The 16,799-nt window shown below is 61.9% G+C and overlaps 1 protein-coding gene and 1 long non-coding RNA gene across 3 annotated transcripts in view; both read left to right on the forward strand.

The window, feature by feature from the left end:
* The first annotated feature begins 84 nt into the window (after positions 1–84).
* On the forward strand, positions 85–6,412 carry LOC103681644. 2 transcript variants are annotated; one of them, XR_005834683.1, is made up of 4 exons: positions 85–198; positions 1,531–1,605; positions 5,609–5,909; positions 6,058–6,412. It is a non-coding gene; the product is annotated as an uncharacterized LOC103681644 (long non-coding RNA). The 2 variants fall into 2 exon arrangements; XR_005834684.1 differs by lacking the exon at positions 1,531–1,605 and having other exon boundaries at positions 132–198.
* A 1,798-nt stretch (positions 6,413–8,210) lies between these two features.
* The window catches only part of KLF16 (Kruppel like factor 16), a 12,879-nt gene continuing 4,290 nt past the window's right edge, over positions 8,211–16,799 (forward strand). The window contains 3 exon segments of the mRNA XM_040629739.1: positions 8,211–8,483; positions 8,485–8,517; positions 8,519–8,799. Coding sequence (XP_040485673.1) covers positions 8,338–8,483; positions 8,485–8,517; positions 8,519–8,799 — 460 coding nt within the window. The 5' untranslated portion in view covers positions 8,211–8,337.

Here is a 16,799-nt window from a genome sequence, read left to right on the forward strand (position 1 = left end):
CCAAGACCCAGAGCCGCTTCCACCTGCCTAGTCCGAGGCTTCCTGGGTTCCGCGGCCCCTTTAAGAGGGGGCGGTGCCTCGTCCTGGGGGCGGGGATGGCGCCGAGGGGGCGCGGTCAGGCGGAAGCGGAAGTGGCGGGTTCCGCGCGCGAAGGCGGGGGCGGCGGCGGAGGCCGCCGACCGGACCCCGGAGCAGGCGGTAAGTGGCTGCCGCTGGGACACCGGCATCCTGCCCGGCGCCCGCGTCTTCTTTGCGCGCTTGGACCTTTCCGCCCTCAGGACGGGCTGCCGTAGAGTCGGGCCCCACCGGGCCGGGGCCAGCGCAGACGTCGGTGTCGGAGTGGACAGCGAGCGGGGCTTTGCTCCGCACGGCTTTCGGTTGCTCGCGGCTGGGTCTTGGAACTGGGTGCTCAGGGGACTTAGAATGCTCGCCAGGCACTTAAGGAGCGGGCCGCGTGGCCGTGCAGCCGCTGTCCCTGTGACGGGCTGGTGGGGGACCGCGGGAGGACTCCCCTCCCTCGAGGCTTGCTGTCTGGACTAACCCCGCCCCTGGGCCTGGGGGGTGTCGTCCCGTCCTTCCCTAACACAGCAAAGTGTCCTGGCCTGGGCATCGGCAGTGGAGCTGGCTGCTGGTGCCTCGTCCCCCCCCCCAGCCCCACGTGCCCCTCTTGCTGGGAGTTTAGGGCCATTTTTGTTACTGCGGGACGCTAAGAAGCAAAACTGTACGCGAGACGTGTACTCAGTAGGGGGTGTCTAGGGGCCTAGCTCTCATCTGCCCTCCCCACCACAGGGCCTTTGCACAGGTTGGGCGTCCTGGCCTTGTGCAGACGACCCCAGCATGGCTAATGTTTCTCAACAGGTCTGACTTTCAGTCTGTTGCTACAGTGTTTCTCCCCGAAGCACACCCCCACCCTCCCGCGGGCTGCGCTTGTCGCAGAGCATGTTGTCTTTTGACCGCATCAGAATGCAAGTTCTCTGAGAGCCAGGGCTCCACAAATACAGGAAATTGAAAACAAGTTGTTTGGAACTGGAACAAAAATGTTTTCAGATACACAGTAAAAAATTTGGAGTTCAGAAGGGTGTTGGGTGAAAACTTGGCATCCTTCCCTCCCCTGATGTCCACGGCCTCGCTCCCCTCTCCTGGGGCAGTTTCTCCTGTGTCAACAAAGAAAATCTATGCATATACATCTAATGTGTTTATACAAAACTTCGCTCCCTTTACATGTGATACCGTTTTAGTCAGCGTAGGCGGGAGAGCGGGAGTGCTCTCCGTCTTCTGACGTGCAGATCTGGGTCATTCATTCTAATTGCTGCACCATATTGTATTAATACTAGGTTGATTGTTTCCTGTGGGTAGGAATTTAGGGTCTTTCTAGTCTTTTTGTAACAAGCAATACTAGATTGATTATCCTTGTACAAATGTCTTTGTATCCAAGTAGGAATGTTTCTGTTGGCTAAATTCTTTAGTGCAGGAGGATAGGTCAAAGGACTTTTCATAGGTCTCTAAATGTGTGCGTGATCTCTTTAACAGGTCATTCCAAATTGCCTCCCACCAAGGAAGGAGGGGCCTAGTCCTCCACCCCTGAGGCTTGATTTTGCAGATCTGGTAGGGGTAAAATAGTATTTCATTGTAGCTTTTCTTGTGTTTCCTCTAAATGAAATCAAGCAGATCAGTAGTTTTGTCGGATTTATTTTTATGTTGATGTCTTTTACCACTCATATAATCACTCAAAATGGGCAAGTCTGTATTTATTATAAACACGTACATATTTAGAAGCCATTTGTATTTCATATTCTTCAACCATTTTTCCGTTAGGTTGTTGGTGTTATTGTCTTCTAGGATCACTTCACGTATTAAGGAAATTAGCCCATTTCCTGTTAAGAGCATATTTTCCCTCCAATCTATAATTTGTTTTTGACTTGGACTGTGTTTTTTTCCTTCGATTTCTAAAAAATTCATAATATTTTTTGCTAAGTGTTTAAAATCATTACTAGTCATTACTTGTTTTCCTCATTTATGGCTTCTGCAGTTTGTGTCATGCTCAGAAATATTCTCTCTACTCCACGATTATAAAAAACGTTTGATGCGTTTTTCTGGAAATGTAATGGTTTCTTTTTTAAATATATATTTAAACGTTTAGTCTAATTTTGGAAAGTGCTTCTGGGAAGGAGTGTGGTGGGAACCCAAACTGCTTTTCCAAATAGGTTCCCCGAACCCCATTTCCCGCAGAAGCCGCTCTTGCCCCTACTGATGGGCTCTTCAGTGCACGTGGGTCTGTTTCCAGACCCTGCATGGTCCCCGCTCACCCGGACTCCACTGTCTTCTTTATGGAGTGCGCCAAGACCCCGTCTCCCCTTGTTAAAGTCAGGGGAAAATTGACTTCTCAGAATCCACAGCTGAGGATCCGAACCTATTGTGTGTGATACGAATTCCGCACAACACTCTATGACAGAAAGGGCTCTGAAAGCTTCACTGCGTGTCCCCCTCCCCTGCCTGCCCTTGGACAGTCACAGCGCCAGGGGTCACCTGGGTTGAGACTGAGTGCTGCTTGTTCAATAGCGCCTGCCCATTGCACGTAAGGGATAAACTGAGGCAGGCCGCTGCTGACTGTCGGCTCCTCAGGCTGACCTGGCCCGCAGGCTCTGTGCCTGGGGGATCACCTCTTTCTGGGTGGAGTGCCCCGGAAGGGCTCATCCTCAGCCTCTGGGGTAGGGGTCGGACCATGCACAGCAGTGATGGGGGGAAGCCAGTGGTACATTCCAGGATGCGCCCCCCCTTCCTTTCTGCTTGGTATGGCCCATGGGCCAGGCTGCCTGGGAGAAGGGCCAACTTTCGGTTCTCCATTTTGTGGATTTTCCACAACACATGTGTTCACACCCGGCAGCAGCATTCTCCTGCTGAGCAGCAGGCCCCCGAGCGAGCATGTACACCCTGGACAGGGCGCCCCCCCGGCTCCCTGTGACACCTGACCTGGCACAGCTGAGGCCCCCAGTTCCCATGGTCCAGGCGTGCCCCGGACCGGGCACGGGCCCCTCCCTGGGGGTCAGGGCTGGGACGGTGTGGGTGCTGCTGACCCCGGGGCCGTGGAGCCCAGATTGGACGTCACATGGGGTAGCCAGCACCCGAGGGCCAGGCCGTCCACCCTCCTGTCCTTCCCTTTGGTGACCCTGCTTCCCCACATCGTCCCTGTGGGCTGAACTGGTGGGACCCACTCTGCTGCCTCTGCCCAAATCTGCCTGACCCGCAAGGCCCCCGAGATTCCAGAAGAGGCCGGGGGTTCTGTTCCCTCCACCACAGTGGCCGTGGCTATGTGAGGAGCTGATGCCCGGCAGCGCCCGGATGTGAGATGGGGCCTCTGGTGGGTGCTGCCCCTGAGGACCCTGAGGACCCTGATCTAGGGTGTGGGCGCCCCCACCGGGCAGGTTCACGGTCGGGGTGCAGGACCAGCCTGTGGGCTGTGGGACTGCATCCGTGGGGGTGCCATCTTCCCTTACATGTCCGAGCTCCTGTCTCAAGCCCAGTCAATCTTTAGGACAACCCTGGGCCACCGGGGTTGCTATCCCCACTGTCCCCACAAGGGAAATGGCTCAGGTCAAGTTGCTCCCAGAGAAGTCTTGGGACCCCCGCCGGGCTTAGGCCCTAGGCTCTCTTGGTGCTCAGATAGCCTCTGGACATGGGTGTGCCCCTGCTGGACATCGAGCTCCGTGACCCCAGTGTCTGGCACGAGGCCACTCACAGACCAGAGCCACCTGTGTATCCGGAGCCCGTGCTGGTGAGACCTGGGAGGTCAGGGCCTGGCTACCCTCACTGGGCTCACAGGGGCTGAGCCAGGGTACTCCCTGGGGGGGCCACCGAGCCCAGTGGAGCACCGCTAGACCCTGTGTGAGAGAAGAGGGTCTGGAAGAAGCTCCTCTCCCTCAGCAGGTCAGGAGGAGAGGGGAGCTTCCCACGGTCACGGCCTCCTAACTTGTAAGGCACTGTGGGGTTCCTTTTTCCCCATTAGAAACAATGCAACAATACAGAGACATGCTAGAGTCCCTAGGGCTATTTTTGGGGTACCTTTTTAGGCGTGGAATTGGTGGGTCTAAAGATACCACATTTACAGTTTGACAAGCAAGGCAGTTTAGGTGAAAGTCCGTGGTCCCTCCGAAGTGAGCTGGTAACACCTTGATGCAGCTCTCATTGCTAATGAGACTCCCGTGCTCGCTCTCCATGTTTGTGTTAAACTTTATTTATTTTGAAGTAGGCTCCACACCCAGCGCAGAACCCAGCGCGGGGCTTGAACTCACGACCCTGAGATCCAGACCTGAGTGGAGACCAAGAGTCAGACGCCTAACCCGCGGAGCCACCCACGCGGCCTTCTTCGCGTTTGTTTTAAAATTTTCATTTTGCGGGCTCAGTTGGCATGTGCGACTCTTGATCTCAGGGTTGTGAGTTCGAGCCCCATGCTGGGCATAGAGATGACTTAAAAAAATTTAAAATTTCATCTTGGAGTACTTTGGGGTTTACAGAAATGTCAGCATAGTGTCGCATCTACCCTTCCCCCGGTGCCCCTCACGTGGGTGTCTTGTCAGAAGCAAGAAACTCCCTTGTGCACTTTGGCATTAACTGCACTCCAGACCTCAGTCCGGTCTCCTGGGCTCTTCCCCGAAGGTCTCTGTTCCAGCAGCTGTGTAACCGTCTTGTCTCCTTACTCTCTCAAAATCTAGGATACTTCTTCAGTTCCTTGTTTTTCATGACCTCGACAGTTTGGGGACTGCTCAGGTATTTTGTAAGTGGCCCCTAATCTGGACTGAGGTTAGACAAGGGTTATGGGTTTTGGGGAAGAACATAGAGTTGAGAGAGAGTAGAGAGTAGAGTTGAATCTTCTTGTCATCTCCCATCAAGGGTCCCTGATGCTCCCCAGACGTCACCCTGAGGTTGACCTTGATCTTGACTACTGGGTTAAGGTGGGGTCTGCCAGGCCTCCCCACAGTCAGGTTACTGCCCTCCCCTTCCCTGCTCTGTTCTTTGGAAGGGAGTCCCTGAGTCCAGCCTACACGTAGGGGGGAATTTATTTAGAAAAATAATTTTTCATATAGAAAAGCATAAAAAAAGGACGCATGGCCTGTAATTACACTGCTTGGTACCTGCTGACATTTAAAAAGAACAAAAGGGGGGCGCCTAGTTGGTTAAGCCTCCTCCTGGATCTCCGCTCAGGTGTCAGTCTCAGGGTCCTGAGTTCGAGCCCCTCAGCATGGGTTCTGCACTGGGTGTGGAACCTACTTAAAAAATTAAAAAAAAAAAGAATAAAAGTAATAAATACAGATGGGTTCAAAAAAAAGTTGAATGGTACAGAAGGTATTATTAAAGCTATTAAAACCAAATATAAAACCAAAAACTATTAAAACTAAATGTCTTAGAAAAGAAGATAGGGCCATCCCAGCGTGTGTGTGTACACATACGAATGTTCGCGTATGTTCATGTGCACACACACACACACACACACACACGCACACACTGCAGCCTTGGTTCTGAGCCTGACCTGTCTGGGGCACCTTCCCTGTGGACGAATCCCTGCTGCGAATGCCCCCGCTTGTTGTAACTTTCCACTCACCTGTGCCCCCAGGCCTGCCTCCCCTCCCTAGCCGGCGACTGCCCCCTGCCCCACCCTGGTCTTGCAGTCGGTTGAGCGCCCTCCTGACCCCGTGAGTGCCATCAGAGCGCGGCAGAGACGTGAAGAAGGGAGGGACTGTCTGCCGTGAGTGCTCGGTGGGGCGCGTGCTTGGGCCACCTCTGTATTTCCCCCAAACTCTGCTGTCTCAGCTTTGCTGACCACTTCTCCAGCCTCTGCCGGCCTCGATGTCCTCATCTGTGAAATGGGAGTGACAACTCGAAGGGACTTAGAAGAGGAACCAAACAAGGCAGAGGTGAGTGTGGAGTCCGAGTGGGCTGGGGATCATCAGGTGACGCGGCTCGTACGCACACTGGCTGCGCAGGGTGTGGGTGGAACACAGGGCCCGTACAGGGACTCCTGCCTGCAGCGTGGCCAGCATGGCCCACAGATGATGTCCACAGGTCCGAGATCCTGATTACGGCTGGGAGGCACTTCTCGTTCGGGGCCATGCAGCCTGCTGGCGACGACCAGGTGGCAGCCCTGGCCTGTCTGCTCACAGACTCTGCTGGTGGAAGGAAGGCGCGTCCTCAGCGGTCACCCCTGTCCCGGCAGTGGCCCTGAGTGCAGCCCCTGCCACAGCGGCTAGAGGCCCAAGGAGGATGCTTCCCCATGCCCCCCTTCCTTCACTCTGCAGGCCTGTGCCCACCCACCTGTGCCCCTTCCTGACTCGCAGCTACCCTGCCCTACACCTTGAGCCCCTTGAAGGCACGTTGCTGGGGGGCTCGCTCTGGCCACAGTAAACATCCCTGGAAGCAACAAATGGGTCCTGGCCTCTTTCTCATCCTGCCCCTGCCCCTGCCCTGGTGCCCGATGTAAGCTGGGGGGAGGGGAGCCTCCGACGGGCTGCTTGCCTTGTCTGAACTGGGGAGAACCTCTTCTGTGTGGACTGGGCAGCGGGCACCTAGGGCCCCTGAGGGCTGCTGAGATGCTGGGGGACGGGGGACTAGCCCCGGCAGCTCACCTCCTAAACCTTCAAGGGCACAGGGGGCATAGGAGGCCCAGGCCAGCAGGAATGACGACAGCCAGAGCCGGCCAAGCGCCCACCCGGAGAAGCCCAAGGCCTGCAGAAAGGGGCTGGTCTGTCAAAGGCGCTGTAGTTCACCTGGGCAGCCGGTAGTCAACACTGGGTCTGTTTCCCCAGCTCTCCTTTGTACAGCCACGTGCAAGGTGGGGGTGGGGGTGGGGGGCCGGGACGCCAGCAGACAGGGCCAGAGCCGGGTCTGTGGGCTAGCGAAGTGGCAGAATGAAGAGTCGAGGAGGGGGCCAGGGTCCCGGCCGCTGTCCACACGCAGGCAGAAGCAGCTGTGCTCCCAGGAGGCCGCTCTGGCCATCACAGCCCCCCCCCCCGCAGCCAGCCTAGGAAGGGGCGGGGCCGTGGTCGCCGCGGAGAGGGCCACCCTGTTGTCCCACTTCCGCGTGACCCCGGCCTCGGACTGCTGGCTTGGCTGACCCCGGCCATCTGCGCCTTCCCCATTGAACTACCTGGCCCGGACGTCCTCAGGACTTCCACAGGCCCTACTTTTCCCAATCCAAGTCCCAAGGATCCCTGCCCAGCGGCGGGGAGCGATGTTCCCCCAACCCTGTGTATTCGCAGGGCCGGAACGCTCTGCCTCGCCCAGCCCCTTGCAACCCCATCCCGCTCCTCCTCCAGCGGACACCGGCCCTCCCCACCCCTCGTGGGGTGCGCACAAGTGACTCAGAGGGGGGCGCGAGAAGAGAAACGAATGCAGGTTCGCCGGACCCGGCTGGGCGGGGCGCCCCACTCCTCCCGTGCCCAGCCGCGGAGCTTCGGGAAAGGCGAGGGGACTGCCATAGAAGGGGGCGAAAGGACGAAGGGGAGCGCGGTCCAGCCCAGGTCAGGGTAAAGGAGAGGGGGAAGGGTCGCGCACGTGGCCGGGGGGGCGGGGCTGGCCGCTTCCGCACCCCCACCCGGCCACGTGGGGAGCGAAGCCCTCCCCCATCGAGAACGGGGGCGCGCCCGGGCCCAGGGTGGAAGCGTCCGGGGAAGGGGCGGGCTCCCGCCGGCCGCGCGCCCTGGCGTGGGGTGGGCGCGCCCGCGAGGGGGCGGGGCGCGCGCCGAGAAGGGAGGGCTGCGCCGGGAGGGGGTGGGGCCGTCTGGGGAGGGAGGGAGGGGCGTGCCGAGATGGGGCGGGGCGCTCCCGGGAGGGAGGATCGTACCGGGGAAGGGCGGAGCTTGCCCGCGTGGGGAGGGGGTACTCCGAGAAGGGCAAGGGGGCGCGCGCCGCAGGGACCGGAGGCGGGGTCTCCGGCTGGGGGCCCCGCATGGGGAGGGCGCGCTTCGGGAAGCAGGCGGGGACGCGCTCCAGGGCCAGAGTGGGCGCGCCGGGGGCGGCTCCTCAGGCCCAGACCCCGCCCCCAGCGGCCGCGCGCGGCTGGCTAGGCGGCGGAGGGCGCGCCGGGCGGGGGCGTGGCCGCGCGCCCCGAGGGGCGTCCTCCGGGCGGGGCGGGCCGCGGCCGCCCCGCGCGGCTCGTGCGTCGGGGCGCGTCAGGCGGGGCGGGGCAGGCCGAGCGCGGGCGGCGGCGGCGGCGGCGCGCGCCGGCCTCCTCCTCCTCCTCCTCCTCCGCCTCCCGCACTCGAGCAGCCGCCGCCGGCCGGACGGGCACCGCTCCCGCCGCCTCTTTTCAGCCCGCTCGGCCCACGCCGCGCGCCCTTGCCCGGCATGTCGGCGGCCGTGGCGTGCGTGGATTACTTCGCTGCCGACGTGCTCATGGCCATCTCCTCGGGCGCCGTGGTACACCGCGGGCGGCCGGGCCCCGAGGGCGCGGGCCCCGCCGCCGGCTTGGAGGTGCGCGCGCCGCGCCGCGACCGCCCCGCCCAGGCCACAGGGCCCGCCACCGCCGCCCCGCTGCCTCCGGCCCGGGCCCCGCCGCCGCCGCCGCCGCCGCCGCCGCGCCCCACCTGCTGGCCGCCAGCATCCTGGCCGACCTGCGCAGCGGGCCCGGCGCCGCCCCGGGGGGCGCCTCGCCCGCCTCCTCCTCCTCGGCCGCCTCGTCCCCGTCCTCTGGTCGCGCCCCCGGCGCCGCGCCCGCCGCCGCCAAGAGCCACCGCTGTCCCTTCCCAGGCTGCGCCAAGGCGTACTACAAGTCCTCACACCTCAAGTCGCACCTGCGGACGCACACAGGTGAGCCCCGTTCTCCTGGTCCGCGGGCGCGGTCTCCTGCGCCCCTTCCCCCTCCGGGACCCCAAAACTGCGTGGCGCGTGGGGGGGCGGGGAGGGGGGCGCGCCCGGGCCGCCGCCGCGCCGGCCGGGAGGGCGGGGCCTCGGTGGGTGGGGCGCGCGCAGGGGGCGTGGCGGCCACGCGGTCGGGCGGCGCGCGGTTGGCGGGCGAGACGGTGGTGGCTGCAGGCGCTCGCGGGGCGCGCGGCGCGACGGGGTCCGTGGGCGGAATCGGGGCTCCCGGACCGTTCCCTCCCCCCTCGGTTCCGTTTCTCTCTTATTTCCTGTGGCGTTCGTGTCTGGGGAGTGGATGCCGTGGTTGGAGCACGCAGCTCTGAGATTTTTCTGTCTTCGCCTCCCCTGCCTCAGTTTCCCTATGTGTAGTGAGGGAGGAGGAGCCGCGTCGCCGCCTCCGGGGTGGCAGCGACGATTCATCCCAGAGGGCAGCAGAGCGCTTGGCGCGGGGGCCGGGGTGGGGGGCGCCCCACACGTTTTTTTTTTCCTTTTGAGTTTTAATAAGGCGGAGGGCGGGGCTGAGAGTGCGGGTTGAGGCCTGAGTCTGGATGCGGGAGTGGGGGGGTTATTTGAGAGGGGGACCCTCGAGGGAGGCAGGTCCTCACCGCGTTAGGTGGCGGGGTTGGGGAGAGGGTTCACTGACACTTGTCACCTCTCACTGCCCAGCTGAGGGTGAGGGGACAGGCTAGGGTAATCTGAGGCAGGGGCACAGTCATCAGCCTTCCACTGTCACCCCCCACCCCGTCCTCCTCGGGGTCCCCCACCCTCAACCCCGAGAATGCTCTCCAAGCTGGGAGTTTGGGTTGGGGGTCAGGGGAAGGTGGGCCTTGGTGGCTGGTCTGGGCTTGAATATTGAGGGGAAGGGCGGGGGGGGCATCTGGGTGCAGGATGTACTTGGATTCCAGCTCAGCCACTTTCTAGCCCACGACCCATCCTGGGGTTCAGTGTTTTCGTCTGTGTGAAGGGTACATGGAATTCTGCCTTCTGAGGGTCATTGTGGGGGTCAGGCGCAGCCGTGGCTCTGTGGACACAGTCTCATTGTGGAGAGGGTGGGAGAAAGCAGGGCGGGCCCTAGTGGTGTGGTGGGGAGCCAGTGTGGACAGCCCCAGGCCCCTTTCAGGGCCTCAGACGCCAGGCACCCTCCTCCCTGCTCTTTGCACTCCCCGTCTCCTGCGTAGTCCCTGTCCCTGTCCACAGGGACCTAGAGGCTCCGCCCCACTTGCGAGCACAAGACAGGGTACCACAGCCAGGGCCGACTTGGGGTGGGGTCTGCATTTCCTCCTGGAGCCAGTCCTTCCCTGACCAGCCGCTGGGTGTTACCCACACATTGAGGCAGTGAGGTCTGAGGGTCTGTGGGCAGGATGGCTGGGGCTCCATGAAGATGGGGAGATTCCTGTCTGGGTGTGGAGCTGGGGTCTGAATAGGACTCTGGCTCATTCTAAGTGAGTTTGCCTGTTTGAATGGCAGGGGTGCTGAAGTGGAGAGACTGTCCAGGGAGAGACCCCGTTTCTCCCACTCTTGAGTTTCTACACCTGTCCTGTTACCAGCCCTAGGTCATTGTTGGATGGTGAGGTCCCGAGGGCCTTTTGCACTCCTCCAGGGTACCGATTTTTTTTTTTTTTTTCTGGGTCCTGTCAGACTTCTGGGTTGGTTGAAGGGGGCAGCCAGGCCACCTCCCACCCCAGGTCCCAAGAGACACTTCTCCAGGGCATCCTGGAGTCCTTCAGAGCCTCCATTGGCCCCCAAGCAGTGGTGGCAGCCTCTCGAAGCCTGGGGGGCGGGGACGACGACTCCTTGCTGGGTCCAGGATGTCATTATTGCCATCCACGTTTTAAATGAAAAATTTAGGTTCACGAGGCCCAGCCGGGGAGCGGGGGGTGTCCCAGTGGAGGGTGCGAGTAGTGGGTGGGGGAGGGCAGGGTGCCGATGGGAGCTGTGGCTCTGGGTGTCCTGTCTCAAAGCCCTCCTTATAATATGACATGGGAACCCAGAGGGCACAGCTCCTGGACGACTGACTGCTCCTGAGATTGGAAATCCCTGACTTAGGCACCCTTGGTATTCTGTTTCTGGAGGGTTTCAGACACCTATGTGCTTGAGACTGCTCGTTCCGAGTGTCTCTGCCCCCCCCCCAGGACCACGGAGCCTGACTCAGTGGCCACGTAAAGGCCTTTGAGTTTTTCCAGCTCCTAGAAGGGGGGGGGGGGCTCTGCTGTTACGCCTGGCTTGGGGGTGGGGAAGCCATGCCTGCCCTGGGTGTCCCAAGGCTAGCTTGGTGTTGCCCATTGCCAGGGATGGGCCTGGGGACTGATCTGATGAGGAACAGTGATTAGAAGTCAGCTGGGCCATCTCCAGGGGGCCTTTGGGAGAGAATCCTGCCTTCCCCTGCCTTGCCTGGGGATCACCCTTCTCTCTGTAAAGAGATCCCAATCCAGGCCTAGCTCCATTTTACAGAGGAGCAGACTGCGGCACAGAGCAGGAGCCTGGCCAGAGTCAAGTGTGGTACCCCCATCATCCGTGCTCCGCTTGGCATAGGGGGTGGTGAGGCTGGGAGGGCCACCCAGCTGCAGGGGCAGGGCTGTCCTGTGGTCCCCGGGGTCCGGTCTGCAGCCCCAGCATGGAGCTCTCCTATGTGGGGTGGGGAGGGACTTAGGAAGCTTCAGGAGAAGTTGACGCCGTTGCTGTGGATACAGCGAGTGAGAGGAGAGATGGGGCGGGGGCGGGAGGAGAGGCTGGCTGTCTACTCCCTGCTCGCCCAACCTCCATATCTGGACTGTTCCCTTGCCCCAGCGTCCCTGGTGCCGAGCAGGTGGTGAGCTCTGCCCCTCCTGGGGTCTCAGGCTTCTCCCTGGCAAGAGAAAGCTCTGATCCAGAAGCGGAGCTTCTAGGCCAAGGTCTGACCTGCAGGGCCCCGCGGGTACCATTCTCTGTGTGAGTCCTGGGCACCGTGGGGTTTCAGCAGCATCCCTGGCTGCACCCACTCGATGCCAGAAACATCCCCAGGTGTGACAGTGACACGTGTCTCCTGGGGGAATTGCAGGATCACCCCCAGGTGAGGCTCCCTGTTTTACTCTAACACCCTGTCTCCTTAAGTGTGAGGCATATTAGGTGAGCATCTGGCGTGTGCAAGGCGCCGTGGGGACATCCCGGTCCTGTGCCCTGACGCCAGGAACCTTGGCAAGCGGGTGACAGCAGCAGTGATAGAGGAAGAGGCCTCTCCGTGGACACCATGGAGTCCTGTGGGGCAGGAAGGGGTGTGTCCCAGGAGAGGGGATGGGGACAAGGGCCCTGGGGTGTGAGTTTTGAGGATGAGGTGGAGGTGTGAGGTGGGGAGGGTCAGGGCAGGTGAAGGGTTCTGTTTAATCCCAAGGGCAGGGTGGAGGGTGGGCAGGAAGACAGGCCCGGCTTTGCAAAGGAAAATCCGTTTATGGAGCAGGGATTAGGGTCCCAGGAGAGGGGTTGAGGAGGGCAGGCTGCCCGCATGGGTGCGAGAGGGGTGGGCCAGCCCTCAGACTGGGTGCAAGTGAGAAGCCCCAGGACACGGAGAGTAGGAGGAGGCTAGGGTGAACCCTAGTTTTTCTGAGTAGCCCAAGGGGGGCAGGGTCAGAGGTTGTGGTATTCTTGGCTGAAGAGGCCCCCAGGGAAGGGCAGTAGGGAAACTGAGGCCCAGAGGGGAAGTAGCCACCACCTTCCCAAGGCTGAGTGGACAGCAGACCCGACCCACCTCCCCCAGGCAGAACTGTGGGCTCCTTTGAGGACAGGTGGGGCTCAGGAGACTGGTGGCTTATTGGGGGGGGGGGAAGGGCAGGGCAGTGCCAGGCCTGAGGGGGCGGGAGTGGCCTGTGAGCTCCACCTAGCCCCCTCCTCCTGCAGGCAGCTTGCAGAGAGCAGCTGGAACTGGCTTCAGGGGCCCGTGCTGTAACTGGAGGGCCCCCAACATTGTTGGGGGTGATAACCACCCCCCACCCAGGCTCCCTGATAAAGGTGGCCCAGATGGCCCGGGAGCCGGCAGATGATACCAGTGCGAGGAGCCGGCCTCCCTGGGTGGGGGGGTGGCTGCCCTGACTTCAACCTCGCCCAGGGCTGTTCCAGAGGAGCGGGTCTCCCGATCACACATGCTCCCGGGAAGGGGGGCCTGTGGGAGTTGTTACCCCTCACCGCCAGGCACAAAGAGCCTGCGGGCCAAAGGGGCCAGTCTGGGGGGGAAGCGAGCCCGAGCCACAAGCCACGAGCCACGGCAGTGTGGGTCTTCAGGGAGGAAGGAGGGATGAGAGGCTGCAGGGGGTCGGCCTTTTAAATAAGTGGTACGGATAGCCCCTCCCTGGGCTGGTGGGCGAATGAGGTGACAGCCAGCAGCTGGAGCTTGACTCTGCGGCCCACAGATGCTCCACACACGTAGGACGTGCCCAGGGCCTGCCAGGCCTGTGCCGCCAGCTTGACAGTCAGGTGAGGGGCAGATCTCACACCTAGGGGATGCTAAGCGCAAGGATAGAGAAGCCGAGAAAGGGGGTGGTGAAGTGCACCAGGGGGGTAAGGCGAGGCCAATCTTAGGGGTGACAGGGTACATAAAAGGGACAGAGTGACGGGGAGAGAGTCCAGGCGGCAGGAACATGGTGTGTGAGGATTGGTGAGTGGGGCTGCTGAGAAGTCGAGGGAGGGCAAGGCGTCAAGCTAAACCCTTTCAGCTTTGATCTTGGGTCGGGGAGTAGCTCTGGGAGGTTGTAGGGCAGAGCGTGGACTGGGGGACTGAGCCACAAACCGCTGGGCTACTGCACTGGTCCAGGCAAGAGCTGGGCCTAGAGCCAGCGTGGGGTCAGGAGATATTTTGAAGGGCTTACTGATGGGATTTGCTGCCAGGTACCAAGCAGGCCAACCAAGACGAGGGATGGAGACAGCCAGGAGATGCCTCTCTAAGCTTTTGGTGGCAACAACAGAGCGGTTGAAAGGGGAGACCTGCAGGAGGAGTGGGGATGTGGGGGTAGGTAGGTGGTCAGGCTTGGTTTGTGGGGCAGGGCCCGGAGGTATTTAAAATCAGAGAACAGGGGCGCCCACCTGGCTCGGTCAGTGGAGCATGTCACTCTTGATCTCAGGGTTGTGAGTTCGAGCCCCACATTGGATGTGGAGGTTACTTAAAAAATAAAACCACAGAACAGCTGAGCTTCCCATAGGCACTTTGTAAAGCCACCAGAGTAGCTAGCTGGAGACGGACCCCCATGCCCTGCTCTCCAGACCTCACCCTCAACTCCCCCCCCCTTTCTGCTGCACCTCCACACCTGTTCTTTGGGTTCCTTCTGGACTACTCAGGGGCGACTTCAGGAAGCCCCTGGCCCTCCCTGCCATCTGCTGCAGCCCCAGCCTTGCCGAGCTCTCCAGGAATTCTCCCTCACTTGGGCCCCTCCCCCCTGCCTCTACCTGGGAGGTGGGCATTTGTGCAAGGGTCAGCTGCCCCACACACCTTCTACCCTACCCCGAGGGATGACCTCAGAGGTCACAGTGAAGGTCGGAGCTGGCCGCTGGCCCCTGCCCGGTGAAGGCCAGGCAGGCCAAGCTGTCGTGGCTCAAATGCCCCCTTCCTATTACCCTCTATCAGGTCTCCAGGACCTCTGGGCTTACATTTTTCTGAGCCAGCATGACACTGTGGTGACTCCAACTGTCCCCAGGTCACCTCAGCCCAGCCCAAGTCAAAAGGTCACGTCCACGGGGGCCCCGCCCACCACATCTTCCTCCGCTCTGGAGCGGCCGGGGCAGCATCTGCGGCCCCCCGCGGGCTCTGAGCCTCCTGTGCGCCCCCCACCCTGGCTAGTGGACTGTGGGAGGGTGACAGGGCCTGGTATCTTGCAGGCATTCGCCCAGCGCTGTGGGGGCGGGAAGCCTGCGCACCCGGGTCCCCGCCACCCACGTATGCACGTGAGCTCCCCAGCAACTGGGTGTGGGGCGGGGCTGGCAGGCGTCCAGCCGGCAAGTCGACCCCAGCCCCCCCCCCCCGCCCGCCGCCGCCCTAGCGGGAGCGGGACCACGTAAGCAAGGCCGGCTGGGCTGCGGATGTCCCTACCGCCACCGAGCTACGAGCTACGTGCGGCAGCTGTGTTCCCGGCGGCTGCACGCGTCCTGCCCCAGTGCGCGCTGGCACCGCTCTTGCAACCTGCTCATTGCAAAGTGGGCCTGCGGGGAGGAGGGGAGGCCGGGAGGCGGGTACCAGCCCCGCCGCCCGCCCGAAATGGGGAAGTGAGCCAACTGCGGGGCGCGCCAGCAGCGGGATGGCCCCCCCTTCCCTTCTGCTGTTCCCCGCCTGCGCCCTGCAAGATGGCGACAGGACTGAGTGCCCCTCGGAGGGGCATCGTTCCCCAGGCACCAGGTCTGGCCTGGAGCCAGCGGCCCTGCCCCCCAAACCGGACCCCCCCTCCCCAGACTGCAGCCCTGGGGGACTGTCAGATTCAAGTACCCCCCATCCGGGTGGGGCGGGGGTCCTTTCCCAGGCTGTTTCGAGCTCCGCCTTTCCATAGAGGATGTCCCTGCTGAGAGGCCCCCCGCCTTTGGGATTGTTCCCTGGAAGGGTGCAGCCCCAGAGATTGGGGTCTGGGAGGTCTTGGGTACAGATGTGTCACCCCCCTGCCCCCCGGGGTAGGTGACTCCAGCACACCCGGATTCCCAGCCTTCTGGGGCATGGTCTCCTGTAGCTGTGAGCACAACCCACGGGTCACCCGCAAGAAATCTTCATGGGGAGACTTGCTGGACCCCACCTCCTCCTTTGGTTTTGGGGGTGGCCGCGAAGAAGGGATGGGGGAGGGGAGGTTTTAGTCTAGCTCTCCCCTGGGCCATGAGTGATGGCAGGAGCCCACTCTGTCTCTCCTGATTGCTATCTCCTCCCAGCCCATGACCCCAGGACAGTCCCTTAGCTTTCAGAGCAGAGATATTCCTGGCTCACCCTGAGAATCCAGGCCCCACTACCCCCACAGCCACTCTTCTGTCCTGTGGTCCTTTCTGCTGGTTCCCCGGTTACCTCTCCTCTGTGCTTGGCCACCATTGATCCTGTTTTGGGGGACTTTCTCAGACCCCAGGCCATGTACCCCCTTCAGGATGTGTTCTCTGACACAGGGTCAGCCTGAATCACCACACTGCCCAGCCTGGGTCCAGTGTGCAACGCAGGAGGTGACCACCCTGGCCCCGCTCTGGCTTCCCCTGAGTCCTGCCCTCTCCCTTTGTACTCGGAGCTCCATCCAGTGCCACAAAGGGTGTCACACAGGGAGGGGTATGGGCGCCACGGCTCATGTGCCACATTCTGTCCACACCCAGCCACACACACACCCTCCAAAACTCCTGGACGAAACAACGGCTGGGGAGTCCAGGGTCCCAGGTACCCGGCAGGGCGCAGGGGTGCAAGCTCCGGGATGCTCACGGCCCCTTGGCCTGGGGCGTGGCGGGGGTCCAGGGTGGACCCAGGCTAAAGGTGGGGCGCTGGGTGCTCTCGGGTCGGCTGGGGGGGGTGCTGACAAGCTCGCTGGGGGTCGGGCTGAACCATTCTGGGGCCGATACCCCAGGCAGGAGGGGTGGGTGGGGACAGGCGCTTTGGGCTGGCGGCCGCTGGTCTGGTCGGGGCAGGATGGGCGAGGCCAGCCTGGGAGGTGGGAGGGGTCTGCGGAGGAAGTTGCTGAGTGGCGGCCCGCCCCTCCCCTCCCGTCCCCTCCCCGTCTGTTCCGCGGGGGCGGGGTGAGGCCGGTGGCCTTGGCCTCCAGTCCCTCCCCTTCCCGGGGGCGCTGTGACCTGCTGGGGGCCGTCTCTGCCAGGGCCTTGTGCCCTTCCTCACCCTCTGCCGGGCTGTGGGGCTGCTGGGGGCCCTTCACATGTCCCTCTATCTCTAGAGGGGCCACAAGGGTTAGTGGGTGGACCAGGCATGGGAATCTGCCCAGACACCATCCCCCCAACACACCGACTTTGCGCCGGGGGGGGGGGGG

The sequence above is a fragment of the Ursus maritimus genome, unplaced genomic scaffold (assembly GCF_017311325.1).
Source record: "Ursus maritimus isolate PB19 unplaced genomic scaffold, ASM1731132v1 scaffold_14, whole genome shotgun sequence".
Classification (NCBI taxonomy): Eukaryota; Metazoa; Chordata; class Mammalia; order Carnivora; family Ursidae; genus Ursus; species Ursus maritimus.